General features: G+C 37.5%; 3 protein-coding genes across 6 annotated transcripts; 2 read left to right on the top strand and 1 right to left on the bottom strand.

The window, feature by feature from the left end:
- The first annotated feature begins 279 nt into the window (after positions 1-279).
- Positions 280-2,010, top strand: LOC121973458 (receptor-like serine/threonine-protein kinase At1g78530). The gene is made up of 5 exons (XM_042524882.1): positions 280-565; positions 642-980; positions 1,058-1,312; positions 1,390-1,523; positions 1,597-2,010. Exons 1-5 carry the CDS (start codon positions 430-432, stop codon positions 1,798-1,800), a joined length of 1,068 nt encoding a protein of 355 aa, XP_042380816.1. The 5' UTR covers positions 280-429; the 3' UTR covers positions 1,801-2,010.
- A 2,922-nt stretch (positions 2,011-4,932) lies between these two features.
- Positions 4,933-9,399, top strand: LOC121970252 (myosin-binding protein 3-like). Of its 3 annotated transcripts, none has more exons than XM_042520841.1 (4): positions 4,933-6,424; positions 6,565-6,711; positions 6,836-8,129; positions 9,206-9,399. In XM_042520841.1, exons 1-3 carry the CDS (start codon positions 5,179-5,181, stop codon positions 8,110-8,112), a joined length of 2,670 nt encoding a protein of 889 aa, XP_042376775.1. In that variant the 5' UTR covers positions 4,933-5,178; the 3' UTR covers positions 8,113-8,129; positions 9,206-9,399. The 3 variants fall into 3 exon arrangements, with proteins under 3 accessions (XP_042376775.1, XP_042376777.1, XP_042376774.1); XM_042520843.1 differs by lacking the exon at positions 9,206-9,399 and adding an exon at positions 8,431-8,644 and having other exon boundaries at positions 6,842-8,129; XM_042520840.1 differs by lacking the exon at positions 9,206-9,399 and adding an exon at positions 8,431-8,644.
- A 1,480-nt stretch (positions 9,400-10,879) lies between these two features.
- Positions 10,880-18,470, bottom strand: LOC121970251. 2 transcript variants are annotated; one of them, XM_042520839.1, is made up of 5 exons: positions 18,340-18,470; positions 18,091-18,262; positions 16,461-16,718; positions 12,352-12,596; positions 10,880-11,448 (listed from the first exon to the last, which is right to left on the bottom strand). In XM_042520839.1, the coding sequence occupies exons 3-5, from the start codon at positions 16,708-16,710 to the stop codon at positions 11,092-11,094; spliced, it is 852 nt and encodes a 283-aa protein (XP_042376773.1). In that variant the 5' UTR covers positions 16,711-16,718; positions 18,091-18,262; positions 18,340-18,470; the 3' UTR covers positions 10,880-11,091. The 2 variants fall into 2 exon arrangements, with proteins under 2 accessions (XP_042376773.1, XP_042376772.1); XM_042520838.1 differs by having other exon boundaries at positions 18,091-18,470.
- Between the last annotated feature and the right edge of the window lie 191 nt (positions 18,471-18,661).

The raw sequence follows: 18,661 nt of genomic DNA, 5'->3' as shown, positions 1-18,661 counted from the left end.
GAAGAAGAATACACTTACGCAAGTGAATCACATGAACAAATTCAATGAACTCCCAAGTCATTTGAAGGTACAGATCAAAGAAGAAGATGGTTCTATAGAAAATAGTTGCAGTTTTGGCACTTTAGAAATTAAAGCTTTCTTTGACAACCTTCATTCTGTAATGTTCATAATCAGGATCAACATTTGTCAACTTTTACCAATCATTTTGGCTGCTGCTGATGATTTGTGTCAGCCAACACTAAAGGACATGCATCTTGTCATGCTTTCACATGCTGCACCAATCTGTATTTATTGACTCTAATCCTCTCGCTACCTAACCAGTTATCAAGGATTCTCTCTTAATTTCCACCATCAAATCCAGATCTTCCTCTCTTTGCTACAGATTGAGAGTTTGACACCAACTTAAGTCTTAGGCTGGATGAACAAGACATGGCTGAATCTACTGCACTAGCACTTTACATTGCTATCTCTTGTCTCGCCTTTGTCGCATCGAAGATCATCGTTTCTTGTCTCCTCTACCGACGATGGACGCGCAAGCGTAGCAGCATCCAAGACACTTTGTCAGGTTACCTACCTCCTAACAGCACAAGCTTTAGCCATCCATGGCGCAATAGGTTCATTGCTGACTTGCATGGTGACAGGTGGAAAATTCGTCCTCTTTCGGTCTGCATCGACGCACTCTTTGAGCTCGAGGTTGTTCATTCAGAAGACCATGAAGTTGTCGAACAAGGACATCATCGGTTCCGGTGGCCATGGAACTGTCTACAAACTGACAATCAACGATACCACTGCCTTCGCTGTGAAGAGACTGAACAAAGGGAATTCTGATGCCAACCGTGGATTCGAAAGAGAGCTCGATGCCATGGGCGATATAAAGCACAGAAACATTGTTATGCTTCATGGCTATTATGCTTCACCTGCCTTCAACTTCCTTGTGTACGAGTTGATGCCAAATGGAAGCTTAGATGCATTGCTTCATGGTATCGAAACTGATCTCTCTAACAGCTCGGAATGAATTCCATCAATTTGCAGTTTCATGCGTGCAATTCTGATGCAGGGAGTTGGGGCAAAGCGAAACCGCTCGATTGGCCTACGAGACACAGAGTAGCTGTTGGGGCAGCAAGGGGCCTATCATACCTCCACCATGACTGTATTCCTCACATAATCCACAGAGATATCAAATCTAGCAACATCTTGCTGGATCATAACATGGAAGCAAGGGTTTCGGATTTCGGTTTAGCCGCGCTGCTCGAGCCAAACCAGAGCCATGTTTCCACAATTGTTGCAGGAACCTTTGGTTACCTTGCTCCTGGTGAGATGATCATAGACCAGCTTTATGCTTCAGATTCATAACAAGAGATTGGGTTCATTGTCTTGTGTTTATTTCAGAATACTTTGACACTGGCCGAGCAACTACTAAAGGAGATGTTTACAGCTTTGGTGTGGTTTTGCTCGAGCTTTTAACTGGGAAAAGGCCATCAGATGAATCATTTATCGAAGAAGGAACAAAACTAGTGACCTGGGTGGGTAAAATTGATGTGAATTGAGTTGTTTCTTATAGGCATGTTCTTCCCTTGTGATGCATGCTTTGTGTAGGTAAAAGGAATAATCGAAGTGAACAAAGAACAACACGCGATCGATCGAGCTTTGGAATGGTATCCGATCGAAGAAGTAAAGCGAGTATTCGATATAGCAGAGAAGTGTCTAGAATCAGATCCATCAGAAAGACCAACAATGGCTGAGGTACACAAAATGCTGGAGCAAGTTAGCACATCAGACAGACACCCTGACTGTTCCTAATTAGGTGCACCTCTGAACACAATCTACATGTTACCTTGTTCTAGATCCGATGATCTATCTGTTAGTCTCCGACGATGAATTTTTGCTTGCGAGTTACTCTGTCACAAGCTTCTTCATTGTTTTCTGTAGACCTGAAACTTTTTGATGCATGTTTTGTATTGTTACATAGCATGCCTGCAAGCGATACTTGTCCACCAGTTCAATCTTAATCGCATCTTAATCTTGATTAAAAAAATATTTTGACTATACTTATCTAACAATGACGCTATTAATTACTTTACCAAGTCATTCTTTTCGCAATCAAAACTTGTGCAGCAGACTGCAGACTTCTTTATTGAGAGAAAAGTAAGACTATGTAATGAATCAAATATTGAAAGAGTTTATTTATGTTTAATGTTAAATAAACAAGTATAAATATATATTGATACGGTGCATAAAGGTGTGGTCTGATAACATGGTAGTCAGAAGTTAAGGAGACGTGATAATCAGAAATCAAGAGGACGTGACAGTTAGAAGTCAATGGGACGTGAAAGTCAGAAGTCGAGGGGATATGGAAGTCAATAGGTCTGGAGAGAGGAAGTAGGACCGGATGATGATGTCAGCAACATGATTCCCGGACGGGTTCTCACGAACCAAAACTCCAGATCTGAGATACCCTGATCTACGACCGGGCAGACGGTTGGGGTGATACTTGATTTGGATCAGGCTAGTCGAGGCTCATGGCCTGGTTATATCTAAGCTGAGTTCTCTCAGTAAAGATAACGCTCGGTCAGTCAAGTACCGGTCGACTCTTAGACAATCTCTCTACAACTCTCGGGGCCCCAAGGTTTAGGCCAAGTATTATACCCAATTGATCATCCCGAGCTGCTCTATTCATACTCGGTCAGGACAGGAGACACTATAGGACAACAAGGTCAGGGAATCGTAACCGTCTGTCAAAGAATAATTATTTTGTGTCAGAGAATATTCCAACGGTCTGCAATCATCTGCGAATGAAACCTTCCTTCAAGCTACAGGAGGAGGCCACGTGTCTTCCAGCACCCGACAAATCCTGACTCTCGATATTCTCTGACACCAGTCGAACTCTAGAAAGTACACACTGTCATATAAAAAGGGAGATCCTCTTCCTTTCGTAGGTACATTCTCTCGCACATCTGCACTTATCTTCTACTTCCTTTTTCTTTCATACGCTGTTTTTCTGGGAAAAAAGTACCTGACTTGAGCGTCGGAGGGCCTACTCCGAGGACTTTTTTCCTGATTTTTAGCCTCTGACGCTTGTGTGCTCACCTGAGTGTGCGCAGAGCTCAGGTACCGTCAGCTCAGTTATTGCCGTCTGTCAACGCCACGTGGGAGTCTATTTTTGAAAGTGCATATAAGTAAGGTATCTCAGCTGTCCCTCTGTCAACGACAATAATAATTCACCCGACCTTCATCCGACTCAAATTCCGAACAGAATTATATATATATATCCTACCCATTCTATTTATAAACAGCTCTCACGAGTCCGAGTGTCAATCTTAACTATGTTTTAATTTATTTTAAATGATGTGGAATAAGAAGAGCATGACGATGATGAAGAGGAGCACGCTTTTGTTGGTAGAATAGAATATTCCAGTTTCATTCTTTGCTCGTCTTTCTAGGTGTGAGTGGAATCCATGTCTCTCTATATTTTAATCCCAACACCGTCCTTTAAGTAATCCATGTAATTAATTGATAATATTTTCGGAATCAATCCACAAGAAATGATTAACCTATAACGTTAACATTCCTTTTTTTTTCTAAAAAAAATATTTACTCGATATCTTTTTATCTTCAATTGGAAGAAAGTTATATGAAGTTTATTGTAAAATTATTTTTTTAGTCTTATTTTTAAAAAATGGCAAAGAGGATATAGTTAAATTTTATAAGATCGGATAATATCAATTTTTGTTACCTTTTTTATCTTATTTTTTTATTAAAATAATATAAAAAAATAAGAGATAAATGTTTAAGAAATTAAAAGAGATGCACTATAATTATTATTTATAAAAACATTGACAATTATAAGATACAGAGTACCCGTGGGGTCTTATTTGGAGATAATTTCAATGCGACAAATTAATTAATTCAATTAAAATTATATTTAATAAACATAAAAAGACTTTTTCAAAGGTAAAATTATATTACTTGTTGTCCGCAGCTTTTAGACAATTTTTTTAAAAATAATAATAATAATAAACAGGACTGGGATCCTCTGCAGAGTCTGCTCTGCCAAATAGCTTAAAATCCGTGAGCCATCACACGAAGACCGAATTATTAGCCACGATGAGGTCTCCAGCATCGTCAGATCGAAATTGTAAAATCTAGTTTTCTAATGCGCAGGCACGGGATCCTGACGTGTGCCGCAATTCAAAGCTGATTTAATAGCAATAAAGTAAATCTGACGGTTTCCTTTTTTAAAAGCAATATTTTAAAAAATAGTTGTAATATTTTCCAGTTACAATGTGAATTATGAATTAATATTTCCAGTCAAAAGATGGTTCAATTTTGTTATGTGAAGCCAAGGTGCTAAATTTTCATTGCTTTATTGGAAAAAATAATATTTTTTTACTTATTTTATTGCTTCAAAATGATTTTGTTTTGCACTAATAAAAATAAAAAAAATCACATTCTTATCCTTAATCGGTAAAAATAAATAAATAAATAAATAAATTACACCCTAGTATGATAAATGGTAAGACTAGCGGGAATACTTAAGAGTATCTCGGATTGAATCGAATTTGATGGAAAACTCGAGTTACCCATGTGTAAAAAAAATTTAAAAAATTTCATAAATTTTGTCTTTACGAGTACTCAACAGCATTTGAACAATTTTACAAGGGCGGCGGCTACTACAAAGATAAGCTCTCTATGTAATGCTATAGTGCCTTCGGATATCAGTTGAAAGCTTACGTGGGATTGGATCGGTAACCAACTAATCATAGGAATAGCCAGACAGTAACAATGGAAAATCTGAATTATTAAAAAATAAATAAATTATAATCAGCACAACAAATATTTATGTAAATATGTAATTATATTACAATACAAGGGGCAATATGTAAATAGCATAACTTATTCGACCGTTCCGCTTATTTGATCCCTTCTCATTGAGTTCCTTTCCCTTTTCGTCCGCTTCGGCTCCTCCTCTTCCTCCTCTCGCCGAATTGAAGAATTCACGAAGGTTTGCTTCTTCTTCTCCTTTCGATCTCTTCCTCGTCCTTTTTGTTGTTTGCCTTCTTCTTGGTGTTCGATCGGGGGCTCTGTCGAAGCAAGCTTTTGATGAGCACAGCCAGACCGTAGCATCAGGCAGTGTGAGAGAGGGAGGGGCCGGGAGATAGATCTATTATCTATACGTCCATGGCGGCCAACAAGTTCGCGACTTACTTGCACCGGAACACCCACAAGCTGGCGGTCATACTGGTGTACGCCGTTCTGGAATGGACGCTGATCGCGCTTCTGCTCCTCAATGGGTTATTCGCCTACCTCATCGCCCGATTCGCCGCCTACTTCGGCCTCCAGCCGCCCTGCGTCTTCTGCTCGCGGGTGGATCATATCTTCGAGAGCGACGGCGGCGGCCGCCGCCGGAGACTGGGCAGCGCCTGCCGCGACCTCGTGTGCGCGGACCACGCCGCTGAGGTTTCCGGGTTGGGGTATTGCGACCGCCACCGGAGGCTGGCGGAGGTCGGGGAGATGTGCGAGGATTGCTGCCCGACGACGTCGAGGCCGGCTGGCGCGCCGGCCTTGCTGTCGTGGATGAAGAGGAGCGAGGAGGGGGAGAAGGATCTGCGATGCTCGTGCTGTGGTGTCGTTCTGGAGAGTGGGTTCTACTCGTCCTACTTCCTAGCCAAGCAGTCTTGGGGCCTAGCGGAGTACGTGCAGACAGAGAACTTGGTCGATCAAGTGGAAGTCGACGATCAAGAAGTACTTGAAAAATCCGCCACCATGGGCAAGGAAAAGTTGGAAGAAGAGGAAGTGGTTGATTCCCACAGAGCTGAGATATTTCCAGGAGAAGAAGAGGAGCAGAAGAATGAAGAGGATGAGAACGAAGGGCAGCACGCTACCGCTGCTATTTTGGAGGAAGAAGAAGAATCTTCCCTTATCTCTGATGCTTGCCATTTGGTGCAGGATGCATCCATTGAAGTCCTCACTTCCACTCCAAGTTACATATGCGCCACCGAGGAGGATCGATTGGTCCCAATTGAGCTGATTGACTCTATGACCGAGATCCCGATTGTGTTGGTTCCTGAACTCAATGAAGTGAAGCAAACTGCAGGGCCTAATGATGCTAAGAGCAATATTGAGAAGGAATTGTATTCTTCTGCGGTACAAAGAGCTCAACAATCTACTATGACCCTAGATATACAAAGCATTTCAGAGGAGGAGAAAACAATAATATCTTCCGGAAAAATGGATGAAGGTATTGAAGATCATGAATGTTCTATGACTCAAGGCATGAGGACTGAAACAGATGATATACATCTCGAGAATTCTGTGGTTGCTCATTATTCAGAGCCCATTTCTGATCAACAAGTCATTGCTCCTCGGGCTACAACAGGTATCACACTTGAAGGGCCGAGTGAGAAAGATCTTCCTGAATCAAAAGGTAGCATGGTTCATTCTTAAGAAAGCAACTTTTATCAATTTTGTTAAGTTCCTTATTCACGTTTATCAACTTCAATAAATATTGCTTCCTCACATGGATTTTTCTAATTAATCTGAGAAGGGATATTATTATCGGTGCAGATAGTAATTCTGATATATCAATAGGGAGTGAGATATGTGACAAGGAACACATCGAAGGTTCTGATACTCACAAGCCAACTTTAGTTTCAGAAAGCACACAAGATCAAGGCTCAGTGGAGAATAATGAAAAGGCTACCGTGGACCAAGGTAACAATTCATGATCATTCTTTTGGCTTGATGTTCTAGATATTCACTTTTTTTAAAAACTATATATCTTCAACTGTCTGCGCCTAACATATGGCCTAACTAGATTCACATTTGTTTATTTAAGAAACAGCATTTTCTGAGAACCATATATCTGAATTTTCTGAGAACCATGAGATTGAAGAGGATAGAGCACCTGAGACACCAAATTATACTGATGGTATTCAAGGTATGAGTAAGAGGTTCCTGATTGGCAGAAGAGAATCCGTGACAGAGTCCCTTGATGGGAGTGTTGCCAGTGAGTTTGAAGGCTGTGATACATTGAATATGGATGAGCTTAAAGCTGCTCTACAAGCAGAACGAAAGGCCCTGAGTGCATTGTATGCTGAACTTGAGGAAGAGAGAAGTGCCGCTGCCATCGCTGCTAACCAAACTATGGCTATGATAACCAGGCTTCAAGAAGAGAAAGCTGCTATGCAGATGGAAGCATTGCAATATCAGCGAATGATGGAGGAACAATCAGAATATGACCAGGAAGCTTTACAGCTTCTCAATGAGCTCATGATCAAGAAGGAGAAGGAAAACCAAGAGTTAGAGAAGGATCTTGAAATGTATAGAAAGAAACTGCTGCGTATTGAAGCCAAGAAGAGGAGACAAATGGAGTCCAATAAGGTGAATGGCAGGTGTCAAACACCTTCTGCATCTTCAAGTGCTGAAGACATAATTGTTGACTTCTCGATTGAATCCCATGAGAAGAATGAGTGTGCTGATAACCCTGAAGGAAACCATCAAAGATTTCCTGCCGGTGATGTTCCAAGTCCAGGGACAGACCAAGGAACTGAAAAGCACCTAAACGCCCTTAAGGAATCATTGGCTGATTTCGAGGAAGAGAGGCTGTCCATTCTTGAGCAACTTAAGGTGTTGGAAGCAAAGCTTATTACAATGGAAGATGAGGAAGATCCTCAAGATTCAAAATCCATAGGGCATGATACGGATGGTGTCCTACATGATTATGAGAATGGTTTTTCAGACAATCCAGAAGACAGGAAGCTGAATGGTGAACCGAGGAGTCTGGGTATTAAAGGAAAGAGGCTTCTTCCTCTCTTTGATGCAGCAGGTGATGAACACGCAGATGGTGCAGTTGATGCTGCTCCAGAAACACCTCCTAATATTGTAGAAGATCCACAGAAGCTTGCAATCATGGAAGATGTCGACAACCTTTATGAGAGGCTAGATGCTCTTGAGGGCGACAGAGAGTTTGTCAAGCTCTGCATCAATTCCTTGAAGAAAGGAGACAAAGGAATTCATCTTCTTCAAGAAATTTTAGAAAGTCTTCATGATCTGCGGAATGTGGAACTTCGAACGAGGAACTCATCTGTTGCTCTCGCTTCGTTGTCAACTTAATGTGCATAAAATCGAAGGTAATGCCAATAATGCTTATATCTTTTAATTGCATGTTGTTGGGAATAGGAAGAACCCCCTTTGCTGTCATGTGCCTCATTTTCTAGGATTTAAACTTCCTGTATGTTTGTCCTATATTTTCTGTCCTCTACATACAATGACCACCATATTCATTCTATTCACTCTATTCATCTCAAGAGGAATGTACAAACTGTGTCAAACATCTGCATGTACACATACACTTTCTGATTTGGTCAAACTAAACAACTGCAGAAACTTCGAGATCCATCTCATTACTAATTCAGTTATGCATTTGAACAGATGGAGGCTATATGCTGGAGTTGAATTTTTCAAATTTGCTTATGACGGTCATAAGCAATGAGTAGGTCAATACTCATACCAGGCGAAAATGGGTTCCTGGTTCAGTATTTCGGTGGTTGCTTAAAGGGTGTAGAAGCAGTCTACTAATGGCTTCCTGGGCCCAAGTTTTTTTGTGGGGTCTTCATTTTATTTTTTTTTTTTTTTTTTTTTTTTTTTTTTTTTTTTTTTTTTAATTTATTTCCTTAAATTTGTTATTGTTGATGGTCCATCACTTCTCCTGAGGGGCAAGAGGGGTGAGTCAAGGAGGGAGGGTGGCTGCTTAGCCACTTCTCAGTCTGGTTGTGGTAGAAGAGTCATGGCTTGCAACTTTGCAAGCTGTGTATTATGTCATATATTCCAGTGCCAAGTCCAGACACAAATTACACAGTTGTTTAGATTGAAAAGAGAAAGCAGGGTGAGTGGAGGCCCTTAATTTTCTTCCACTTCTTTTCCATGTACAAAGGAAGTGGTAGTTGAATGATGATCAAAAGTATGATTTGAATTTGTTTATTAAGTTTTCTCCACCCTCTCTCTCTATATTTATATTCATATTCATGTATAAGATCTTACAGTCCAACTAATCTTAGGATAAATGGTTTAGTCTCGTATTATATCCACAGAGTAAATTGAAAAGTGCTCGTAATTATCCGTTCAAAGAGCAACCGGAAACTCGTCCTAAATGTAAATTGATTTTACTGATACTTTACACTGTTGGCTGGTTGCTTGTTTGTATCAGGACAGAGCCAGCTGGGTAATTACACCTAATCTTAAGGCGTGGGGGACATCGCGAAGTGTTTATAATGAAAGCTTTCAAGGCCTGCACATGGAACTCACTTTCAAGGATTTAATCGCCTAAGGGGAGGATAAGTAATTATTCTTTTTGTTTTGTGGAGAGAAAATTTTAAATCTTGTTCACATTTTTACTTCCACTTTAAGAATAAAATGGGAAATGAATTAAATATTTATGAACAAATTTGGTTTTTGATTTATTAAAATTTAATTTAAGTTCCTTCAGTACATAGAAAGTTAATTAAATTAATCAGCTTCAATGTTAATGAATAGAGTGTGCAAATGGGTAAGGAATCTATTCTCGAGATACTTGTATGTCTAAAAAATAATTCCTCCTACTTTTTAGTCAAAAGTTCATGGCACGTTATAAGTTATGAACCGTTATAATTTGATTTCATAAGATAAATTGTGAAAGATGTCTAGTGAATGTAATCATCTTTTGTTAAAATGAACAAAGTGTGCAAAAAGAGGCTCGGATCAATTTCGGATGGGCACATGTCCTCGGAAAAACCCCTTAGTCACTTGGTGGTTGACTATAAGCTGACCCTGTAATTTACCTCCCTTCACATAATCTGGGACGGGCTATGAGGAGCGTCTGGGATAAAGTTTAATCATTTTTTACTACAATGAACAAAGTGTGCAAATCCCCTAACCACTTGGAGGTCAGCTATAAGCTAATCCCGTTATTTATCTCCCTTCACATAACATGAGGACATGCTGTGAGGGACAACTGGGGTGAACATAATAACCTTTTTGCTACAATGAACAAAGTGCGCAAGCCCCCATGAGTTGGCACAGTTGATATCTAGTGTTTATTTCAATAGATCTTGAGATCAATTTCTAATGGATGTAAAATGTCTCATTGAGTGTCTGACCTCCCCATACAAAGAGTCGTTACGCTAAGGTAAAATGCTCTCTATAATTTACCTACCTATATCTTGTCATGGGGCCAACAATACTGAGTCATTTGGGATGAGTGATATTACCTTTTACTCCAATGGACAAAGTGTGCAAGTCTCCGTGAGTTGACACAATTGGTTCTTGCATGGATGGTTGCTCCAATAATTCTGGATCAATTTTTAATAGATGCAAAATATCTCGTTGGGTGTCTAACTTTTACATACAAAGGGTCGTTACGTTAAGACAAATGTCTCTCATGATTGACTGTTATGGAGGAGTCACTAAGGTAATAATTTTACCTTTTGCTTCAATGAACAAAGTGCATATGACACCTTCTTAATTTCTCAAATATTTAAGGATTGATAAATTAATAGATAAATTTTTCTTAATATAAATTAATAAATAAATTTTTCTTAATATGCGTAAACGCTTCCTGATTTATTCTAGGAGGATGAAATAATTTTTTTTGTAAAATCAAATCAATCACCCCATGATTAGTCGAAGTAAACTAAACACTTAATGTCAATTAATAAAATAAACGTAAAAGTATAAAAGTAATCATATTTATTAATAAAACTTTGATTATTAATATTAACATTAATATGATGAATAAATAAACTTTTAAAATAAACCAGCGTATATCATCTAACTTAATAATTAATCAAATAAATTCAAAATTTTAAACTGAACTGTCAAACTTAATAAGCTCAAACTTATAACATAAGAAACAATGCCATGCTGGAATAACTTCTAGGAAGATAGGAAGCTGCTACATGATCATATTCTTGCATAATGAACATTCCATAAAGTCCTCTGCAACAGCTGGTTAAAACAAGTGTGCAACTGGATTCCAAATAAAATCAAATCTACAAATACAATAAAAAACACGAGAAACAGACTCCATTTCACATTCATTTGATGTGTTCAAAAAGGTCAACCTCTAGAATTATAAGCTCGACCACCAGGATAATGACCCCGACCACCGTAACCGCGACCCCTGCCTCCAGAAAATTCAGCTCGCTCCCCGAAAGAGTCGTAGTGACCTGAAACATATCCATGCGCATCACCAAATGCACTGATGGCATTGGCCGGCGAGCCAAAGCCACGAGCTTCTCTAGCTCCAGCATTACTCTGATAAGTATTACTCTGGTAGCTGTTAACATTAGCTTGTTGATATTGCTGATGGCGCACCTGTGACTCTTTTTGTAGGAACTCTTCCCTGTGAGTAGCTTGACGAACTCGTACAGCCAGCAGTTTTTCTTGATATTTGGCACTGATTTCATCTAACCTCTAAGATAATACAAAAAAAATTTGATAGTGTCATTTGAAATGCTTGCATACTGGAAATTGCACAAAAGAGTAGAAATACAAAAAATGAGAAGGAAATAGATGGTAAAAGGCGGTAGCCCAGCAATTATATTATTCAGCTAGTCTTGAACACTCTTTAGTGGACTTTCTAAGGGGTGCCAACTTGTGTCATCTCATTAATCTTGTTATGAATGGATTGTCATTTGAATTAATACAAAGTGTATGAGATAACATAAAAAAATCATTATATATTCTTAAAAATCTTAATTTTATAAAATGTGAAATTAACTAAAGGCACTAAATAATTATTTTATGACATAAAAAATACTAATATTTTTTAAAAAAATGAATTTTTCTTTATAAACAGATCATCAAATGCTTCCATTGGATAGGAATGTCAATATGCCCCAGGTTAGCAACCATTTTTTAGAAAAGGCAATCTTATTCTGTGATTACCATTGCCATTCACACATTTCTCCAAAGGGGATGGCCTTGTCATCACCCATATAGAAAAATGTCGATTAAGCTTTTATGGTATGGTCATGCAATCCAAAGAAATATTAACACAGAAATGGCTTAGTAGTAGCAGTAGCAGTAACATAATTGTCATTTACATAAATAGCTCCATGCATATGGCTCAAAGCGTAAGAGGACTAAGCGTGATAGAAGCTCACTATGGTAGTAAATAAGGGGCAACTAAGAGAATACATGCACGAAAAGACATCAACAACCCAATGATTTAGAAATAACATCTTTATTATTGACCAAACAAAAGAAAATAGTTTCTTTTACCAAGCCCTCCCCCCTCCCAAAATAGAAAGAAGACGAAAAGAAATAGCTTCTTTATCAACCAAAAATGAAAAGAAATAGCATCTTTTGTGTTACCTCTCTGTGCCTAGCATTTTCTCTGTCCTCTGCTTGTTGTTGCTCTTTACTCAAGCTTATGATATCATTAAAAAATTTCTGTTCAAGTCCTTCAAATGTTTGAGGAAAATTACTATCAAATCTCGTCTCCAACTCATCTTGGCGAGCTTGTGCTCTAGGATCCTTACTGGCCAGCATCTCCATACCTAATTTTGAATCAGATACTTGTTCCTCAAACAAAGTGTGAGAAATATCAGTTACTTGACCTGCGCAAAAATTAACATTTATTTAGTTCAAAGATAGAGTTAAGTAACTATTTCAATGAAAGAAAACTTAGCTATTTTGAGCACAAACATAATGCTTATGCAGATAATAAAAAACATGAGGCTACAAAAAAATGAAAACACCTTGTTTGTAACTTGATTTGATATAGTGCGTCAACTCGGGAGAGAAGAATTAGAAAATTTAGAATCTTTTGGTCTTTCATTTAGTGAAGTCCTGAAAATCTTTATTTCTGGAAGAGATACAGAATGTGTGGTAATGCCTAAGTCAACAGCAAAATACAAATCTTTCTGCCTTAATGACATTTCTGTCCCTACAATAAACTATAAAGAAAACTTGGCTTGCATTCTCCCTTGGTACATAAAAGGTAGAGGGTTGCAATAGATCTTGATAGCGACCATAATAATGTATAAATCAACCTGTGAGGATGGATCCTAACTTTATTTTTTTACAAGTTGCAGCCATGCATTGCACAAATAGATATAAAGATTAATTACTTGAATTAAGTTAAATTATGATAAAAGGTGATACATGGAGGTGTCGGTTCAAAGTAAGGCAGTGATATGGAAGGTTAAAACTTAATGCTGTTATTAATGCAAAATGTTTAAGAAACATAGCACATCAAATTCTCAGCGAATAAATATTGCCATCTAATAGCATAGATCGCTGTCCATAGGTATAAGTAAACAGAAAAATAGGGCCTAATCTATGTGTAACAATTTTAGTCAAAGGGAGCTTGACATTATGTCTCGTCAACCTAGAAAGATCATCATGAGGAACAAGCTGTTTACACTCAGAATTCTGTGGCAAGTGGCATCCAGACATTCACTCAAAAGGCCAATAAAAGCCCAATAATACATAGATAGGACGATCAAGAAAGAGGATCCACGGATTATTATTATTATTATTATTATTATTATTATTATTATTATTATTATTATTATTATTATTATTATTATTATATGGTTTTTGGTATTTTGGGTAATTTTGGTAATTTGAGTATTATTGGCAATTTCTGTCCTTTTATATTTTTTTTTGTATTTTAACTCTGTTTAGAGATTTTAGAATTAATTAGGAGTCTTTTTCCTTTTTTTAAGGATTAGTTTTTTTTCTAAAAATTATTGTAGATTTTATCTCTTTTTTAGGATGAGTTTGTTTTTCACTTTTTCTTTTTCCTGTTGCGACTTTTTCTTATTTCTTAGGTTATTTAAACAAGAGTTAGGGCTCTTATAAGAAAGGGTTGTTATTGATTTTGGTTTTGATTTGAATAAAGTTTATTTTCATTTAAACCTAGAGACGACTTCTCTTTGTTTACGAATTATCTTCCTATATCTTTCTCTGCAAACCTCTAATTCGAACGTCTCATCCGAATTTTCTTCCCTGTGTTAGTTGGTATCAGAGCCTTAGATCCATGGATGATCACCGTAATCAAGGTCAAGGTCAAGGTCGTGGTCGTGAAAGACAAGTTCCGGCTGAGGAAGTCTTGCACCAGAATGGAAGCATATCCTATGAGCTCATCGAAGATCTACATAAATAAGTTACGGAGTTATCCCAGCGTCTAGCGACACAAGATTTAGAAGATTGTGAGGTACATGGTCGAGGTTGTGACAGGCAGGTTCTGGCTAAGGGAGTGTGCCTGGCTGAGGAAATCTCACATAGTGATCATAGTACCCAAGATCTTAAAGGTCGTAAATTATTTTATTTTAATTTGAATAAAATATTTCTTGAGAAAGATATGGACGACAAAATTGAAATAGCTGTTGATCCAATTTAAGACGATGACGAGATCAAGTCAACTAGTGAGCCAATAGATGATGAGGCTGATTGCGCTATTCTCATCATCGATTCCACCACGGATGGCATCGAAGGCGATATCTCCAAGAACGGTTGGATCCATGAGAATGCTCTACTTGCTTGCACTCTTGGAGTTAAACAGATGATTTGCTGCTGAAACAAGATTGATGACGACATCATGGATGAAATTAATGAGGGTTTAACTATTAATGTCCAGGACATTGATGCTTACTGGCTTCAAATGAAGATATCTCAAGCTTATGAAGAAATAGAAATCACTTTGAAGATGCAAAATGCAGCAAGCCACAACAATGATCCTTTTATATCGCAAAAAAACAATTTTAATCCAAGAAGCACAAAAGACTTGCTTATTTTTCAAACACGTGGTAGTAATGAATTACATGCTGGAAGATTCCATTTGTTCGATTTGCCGACCAGACCCTTTTCTTGAAATTGACATACCATCCTGTTATGCATATGACTTGTGTGAACATTACTCTTCAATGAAGCCACCGGTAGCTGCTAGAATCACCATCAAAGATGATGATAGTAATGCAAACTCTGCACCCTTATCTACGTCAATGCACGAGATCACCTTTCAACTAATGACGTACCACAGCTTTTGAGTTTACTGACTTCATTGCTTGGCTTTAATATTCAAGAAGCACATGTATTCTCAACAAATGCTAGCTACTCTTTAGATGTGTTTGTTGTTGAGGGCTGTCTTTACGAGAACATTGAACAAAGGGATTTGTTATGGAAGGAAATTCACAAGATGGGGAAACAAACTTGGTCAAAATTTCGTGTATGGTCTCTTCAAATACATATTCCACTACATGAAGGATACTCTCTACCATTCAGATATCAACTGATGGAATTGATGTGTTCGAAATTAATTTTCAACTTCACAAGTTTGGAAAAAGTTACATTTGGATCACGGTTCCCAAAGTTCAGAAGCTACTAGTAGATTTTGTCAATTTGGTGCCAGGAGAACTTCCTCCGGGGTTACCACCTGATGATACTAGTTGTTATTATTATTATTATTATTATTATTATTATTATAGGGTTTTTGGTATTTTAGGTAATTTGGGTATTATTGGTAATTTTTGTTTTTTTTTATATTTTTTGTATTTTAAGTCTGTTTAGGGATTTTAGAATTAATTAGGAGTCTTTTTCTTTTTTTTTTAAGGATTAGTTTTCTTTTCTAAAAACTAGTTTAGATTTTCTCTCTTTTTTTAAGGATGAATTTTCTTTTATTTTTTCTTTTTTCTATTGCAACTTTTTCTTAGTTCTTATATTATTTAAACAAGGGTTAGGGCTCTTGAAAGAAGGGGGTTGATATTGATTTTGGCTTTGATTTGAATAAAGTTTATTTTCGTTTAAATCTAAAGGCGACTTCTCTTTGATTACGAATTATCTTCCTATGTCTTTCTTTGCAAACATTTAATTCGAACGTCGCACCCGGAGCTTCTTCCCCTACGTCGGAAAGGTTGATCAATTACAATAACAATAAAGAGCATTGACCTCACCTCAAAAAAGCTAAGAAACCAACCTAGGAATCCAAATGAATATGAACCTCCACCTTAACCCAAACATCACCTTTACCCAATTTATTCCACTTCGAGCAAACCAAATTCAACTTTACCACCTCAATTGAACTCTAATCACCCCAATCCTCCTTTAGTTAATCCCTTGGAATCAAAATCTACATTGGGCTCCAGAATTTTAGCAATTTATCTATCTATTGTGATTTTACCCATAATGAGTATAAAATCAATTGGCCATCTTTTAGTATTTCAAGATCATCTTTATCATATATCAAAGCAGAGCTATATATAATTGCTTTTGAATAGTAAAATTTATTTATTTTATCTTCTAGTAATGTCATCCATCCAGAAGATGAAAGGCAATTGCCAGGTTGAGAGCAAATTCACTATGAGCTGAAGTACTTAAAGAAGAGAAGAAAACTAGAACAAAGTTTACTGGACTATGAAGGAAAATAAACCATGAACAGTAGTGAAAGAAATTCTATGTCAAATCAAAGAAGTGCCTACCTTCTTTATACATTTGAGATGGAAGCTGATTTAAACCTGACTTTATCCCATCCCTATCCCACTGCCATTGTCCTTCTGCTTTAGAATACATATGTTGACGCTCTTCACCTGGCTGGAAACTACTAGACCCACCTGGATAATTTCTTGCACCAGAGTTGTGCAGTAATCTCTGTTCTGACAACCGCTGCTGCATCTGAGCAGTTATCATAGGATTGATGCCTGAATCAGTATATTGTGCTTGCCGCCTCATTTTTTTTACTGGAAAACCCACAAATTAGTTGCTGATACAAAGAATATAATAAAGACAAAAATGATATACAAAATAATTGGAACCACATCCTATAATACATGGGTAGAATCATGCAGCCAAGAGAAGATATATATAAACAGAACCTGTGCTTCCCATAATGAAATATAAGTAAAAAACAGAAAAAAGGGGAGCTTTTTCTGCAAAGAAATGAAACTTAGCTGTATATACAGCACTATATTCTGAAAGAGCAGAGCTTGTCTTGCATGCAATACATGCATCATCAGACTGATAATTAGCTGATTCTGCATGTACTAAATTGAAAATGTATACACTATACACTAGACAACATTATGGCGCCGAAGAACATGGACATATGTTCAGTAATGCTTTCAGGTTAGTATAACATCACCAATTTATTAACTATTCCAGTTTTACTTTAGCAAAGCCATAAGGTGTGCAATCCTTGCATAATACAATTAGTAGATACTTTAATTGAATTTTTTAGTAAGTAATTCTTACTTTCTAGAAAGCTCCTGAAGAAAACTATTACAGAAAAAATAGTTATGACTCAGGATACGCTTGGAAGTCTAAATAAAAATCTTGACAAAAAGATTTAAAGAATGTTATACACATATAAGGGTATAGCAATATGGAAATTGTTCATTACAAAAATAAAGGCATCAGCTCCATATTACAGTATTCATATTAGCTAAGCCACAGTTATCAAAATCAGTTCATATCAATATGGATCACCCAAGTTAGGTCGGTATAAGCAAAAGCCAATCCAATATTTTCTGAGAAGTCAGCTATCTCATTTAGATTGATGGAGAAGTATAGAAAAAGTAGAGGCTCCGAGAAATTACCTAGAAATAAGCAAATTAACACCAAGAAAATAAATTAAATTGATTGAAAGTTCATTGAATCATTAAAAAATGGATTTAATAGGTTAACATTTGGTCAAAAAAATTTATTTTGACAAACTCAATTACTCGAGCCAACTCTACCTCCTCATTGCCTAAGATTTATTGTGGCATCAGTAGCACAACCATGCTATTGCATGTGATTAATAGCATTCTGATTTACCACTAAGTAGGCCAAGCACCTCATCCATCTCTTTTTTCAATTACTGTTGATCAAGAGACACTATATAGTATTGACCAAGAGCAAACAGTACCCCCCTAGATCAGTACTGTCTCAAGAACTTCTTCACCAATTAAACACAATAGGATGACTCAACCTCAAATCCAAATGTGCTGAAATAAGCACATAAAAACACTATAAACAACCTTCAAAACTCTATAAACTTCATGTTGGAGTGCAATTTCCCTTTGGATCAATAATCCCATAAAAATAAATACCGGGAAAAAAAAAGGAATTTACCTAGGTCAAAATAAGCCTTGCTGTAGTTATGTCACTCCTTGAAGATGTTGCTGTCAAAATCAACCTCGAAGGAAACCCTCGTGCCTCCCCTTCCGGAAGGCGATGACCAGGTTGAGAAAAGAGATAGTCGGCGGCGGGTACAAGACGAACACCAAGGTTCCGGCGTCTAGGGCTAGAGAAGAAGATGGTGTAAGAGGGAATGCCACTATGAGAGAAAGAGGAAGAGAGGGCTAGGGACGAGCTAGCCACCACAAGCGCTTTCCAGCCATCGATCGCATCTCCGGTGATATTAGAGCACCTCCGACGAGATCAAACGCGTGACGGAGGCGGAGGAGGGCGGGGTTCGGGAGCGATACCTCGCACGTGGGAGACGCATGATATGATATGGTTTATGGTCTAAAAATACCCCAACCCAAAATTTAACTCCTTTTTAAAAAAATACAAGAAATAAAAAATAAAACAGAATAAAAAATCAGTGTTAATCTACTCCAACTAAGCTCAATCAAATTAGTTAATTCAAAATTAGTCAAAAATCAAAAGGATTTATCCCTAAAGTATTTTTATCTTAACG

Source organism: Zingiber officinale, chromosome 4A (assembly GCF_018446385.1).
Source record: "Zingiber officinale cultivar Zhangliang chromosome 4A, Zo_v1.1, whole genome shotgun sequence".
NCBI classification, from domain to species: Eukaryota; Viridiplantae; Streptophyta; class Magnoliopsida; order Zingiberales; family Zingiberaceae; genus Zingiber; species Zingiber officinale.
The sequence above is the reverse complement of the archived record's forward strand: the minus strand, read 5'-3'. Positions and strand labels throughout refer to the sequence as shown.

Excerpts from the sequence above, each read along its gene's own strand:
- LOC121970252 (XM_042520841.1), top strand. The coding sequence starts at position 5,179 with ATGGCGGCCAACAAGTTCGCGACTTACTTGCACCGGAACACCCACAAG. Across the intron at positions 6,425-6,564 it reads AGATCTTCCTGAATCAAAAG|ATAGTAATTCTGATATATCA; the intron begins GTAGCATGGTTC and ends TTATCGGTGCAG. Across the intron at positions 6,712-6,835 it reads AAAGGCTACCGTGGACCAAG|AAACAGCATTTTCTGAGAAC; the intron begins GTAACAATTCAT and ends TGTTTATTTAAG.
- LOC121970251 (XM_042520838.1), bottom strand. The coding sequence starts at position 16,710 with ATGAGGCGGCAAGCACAATATACTGATTCAGGCATCAATCCTATGATA. Across the intron at positions 12,597-16,460 it reads ATCTCAAATGTATAAAGAAG|GTCAAGTAACTGATATTTCT; the intron begins GTAGGCACTTCT and ends ATTTTTGCGCAG. Across the intron at positions 11,449-12,351 it reads AAAATGCTAGGCACAGAGAG|AGGTTAGATGAAATCAGTGC; the intron begins GTAACACAAAAG and ends GTATTATCTTAG.
- LOC121973458 (XM_042524882.1), top strand. The coding sequence starts at position 430 with ATGGCTGAATCTACTGCACTAGCACTTTACATTGCTATCTCTTGTCTC. Across the intron at positions 566-641 it reads CATCCAAGACACTTTGTCAG|GTGGAAAATTCGTCCTCTTT; the intron begins GTTACCTACCTC and ends GCATGGTGACAG. Across the intron at positions 981-1,057 it reads CTTAGATGCATTGCTTCATG|GGAGTTGGGGCAAAGCGAAA; the intron begins GTATCGAAACTG and ends ATTCTGATGCAG.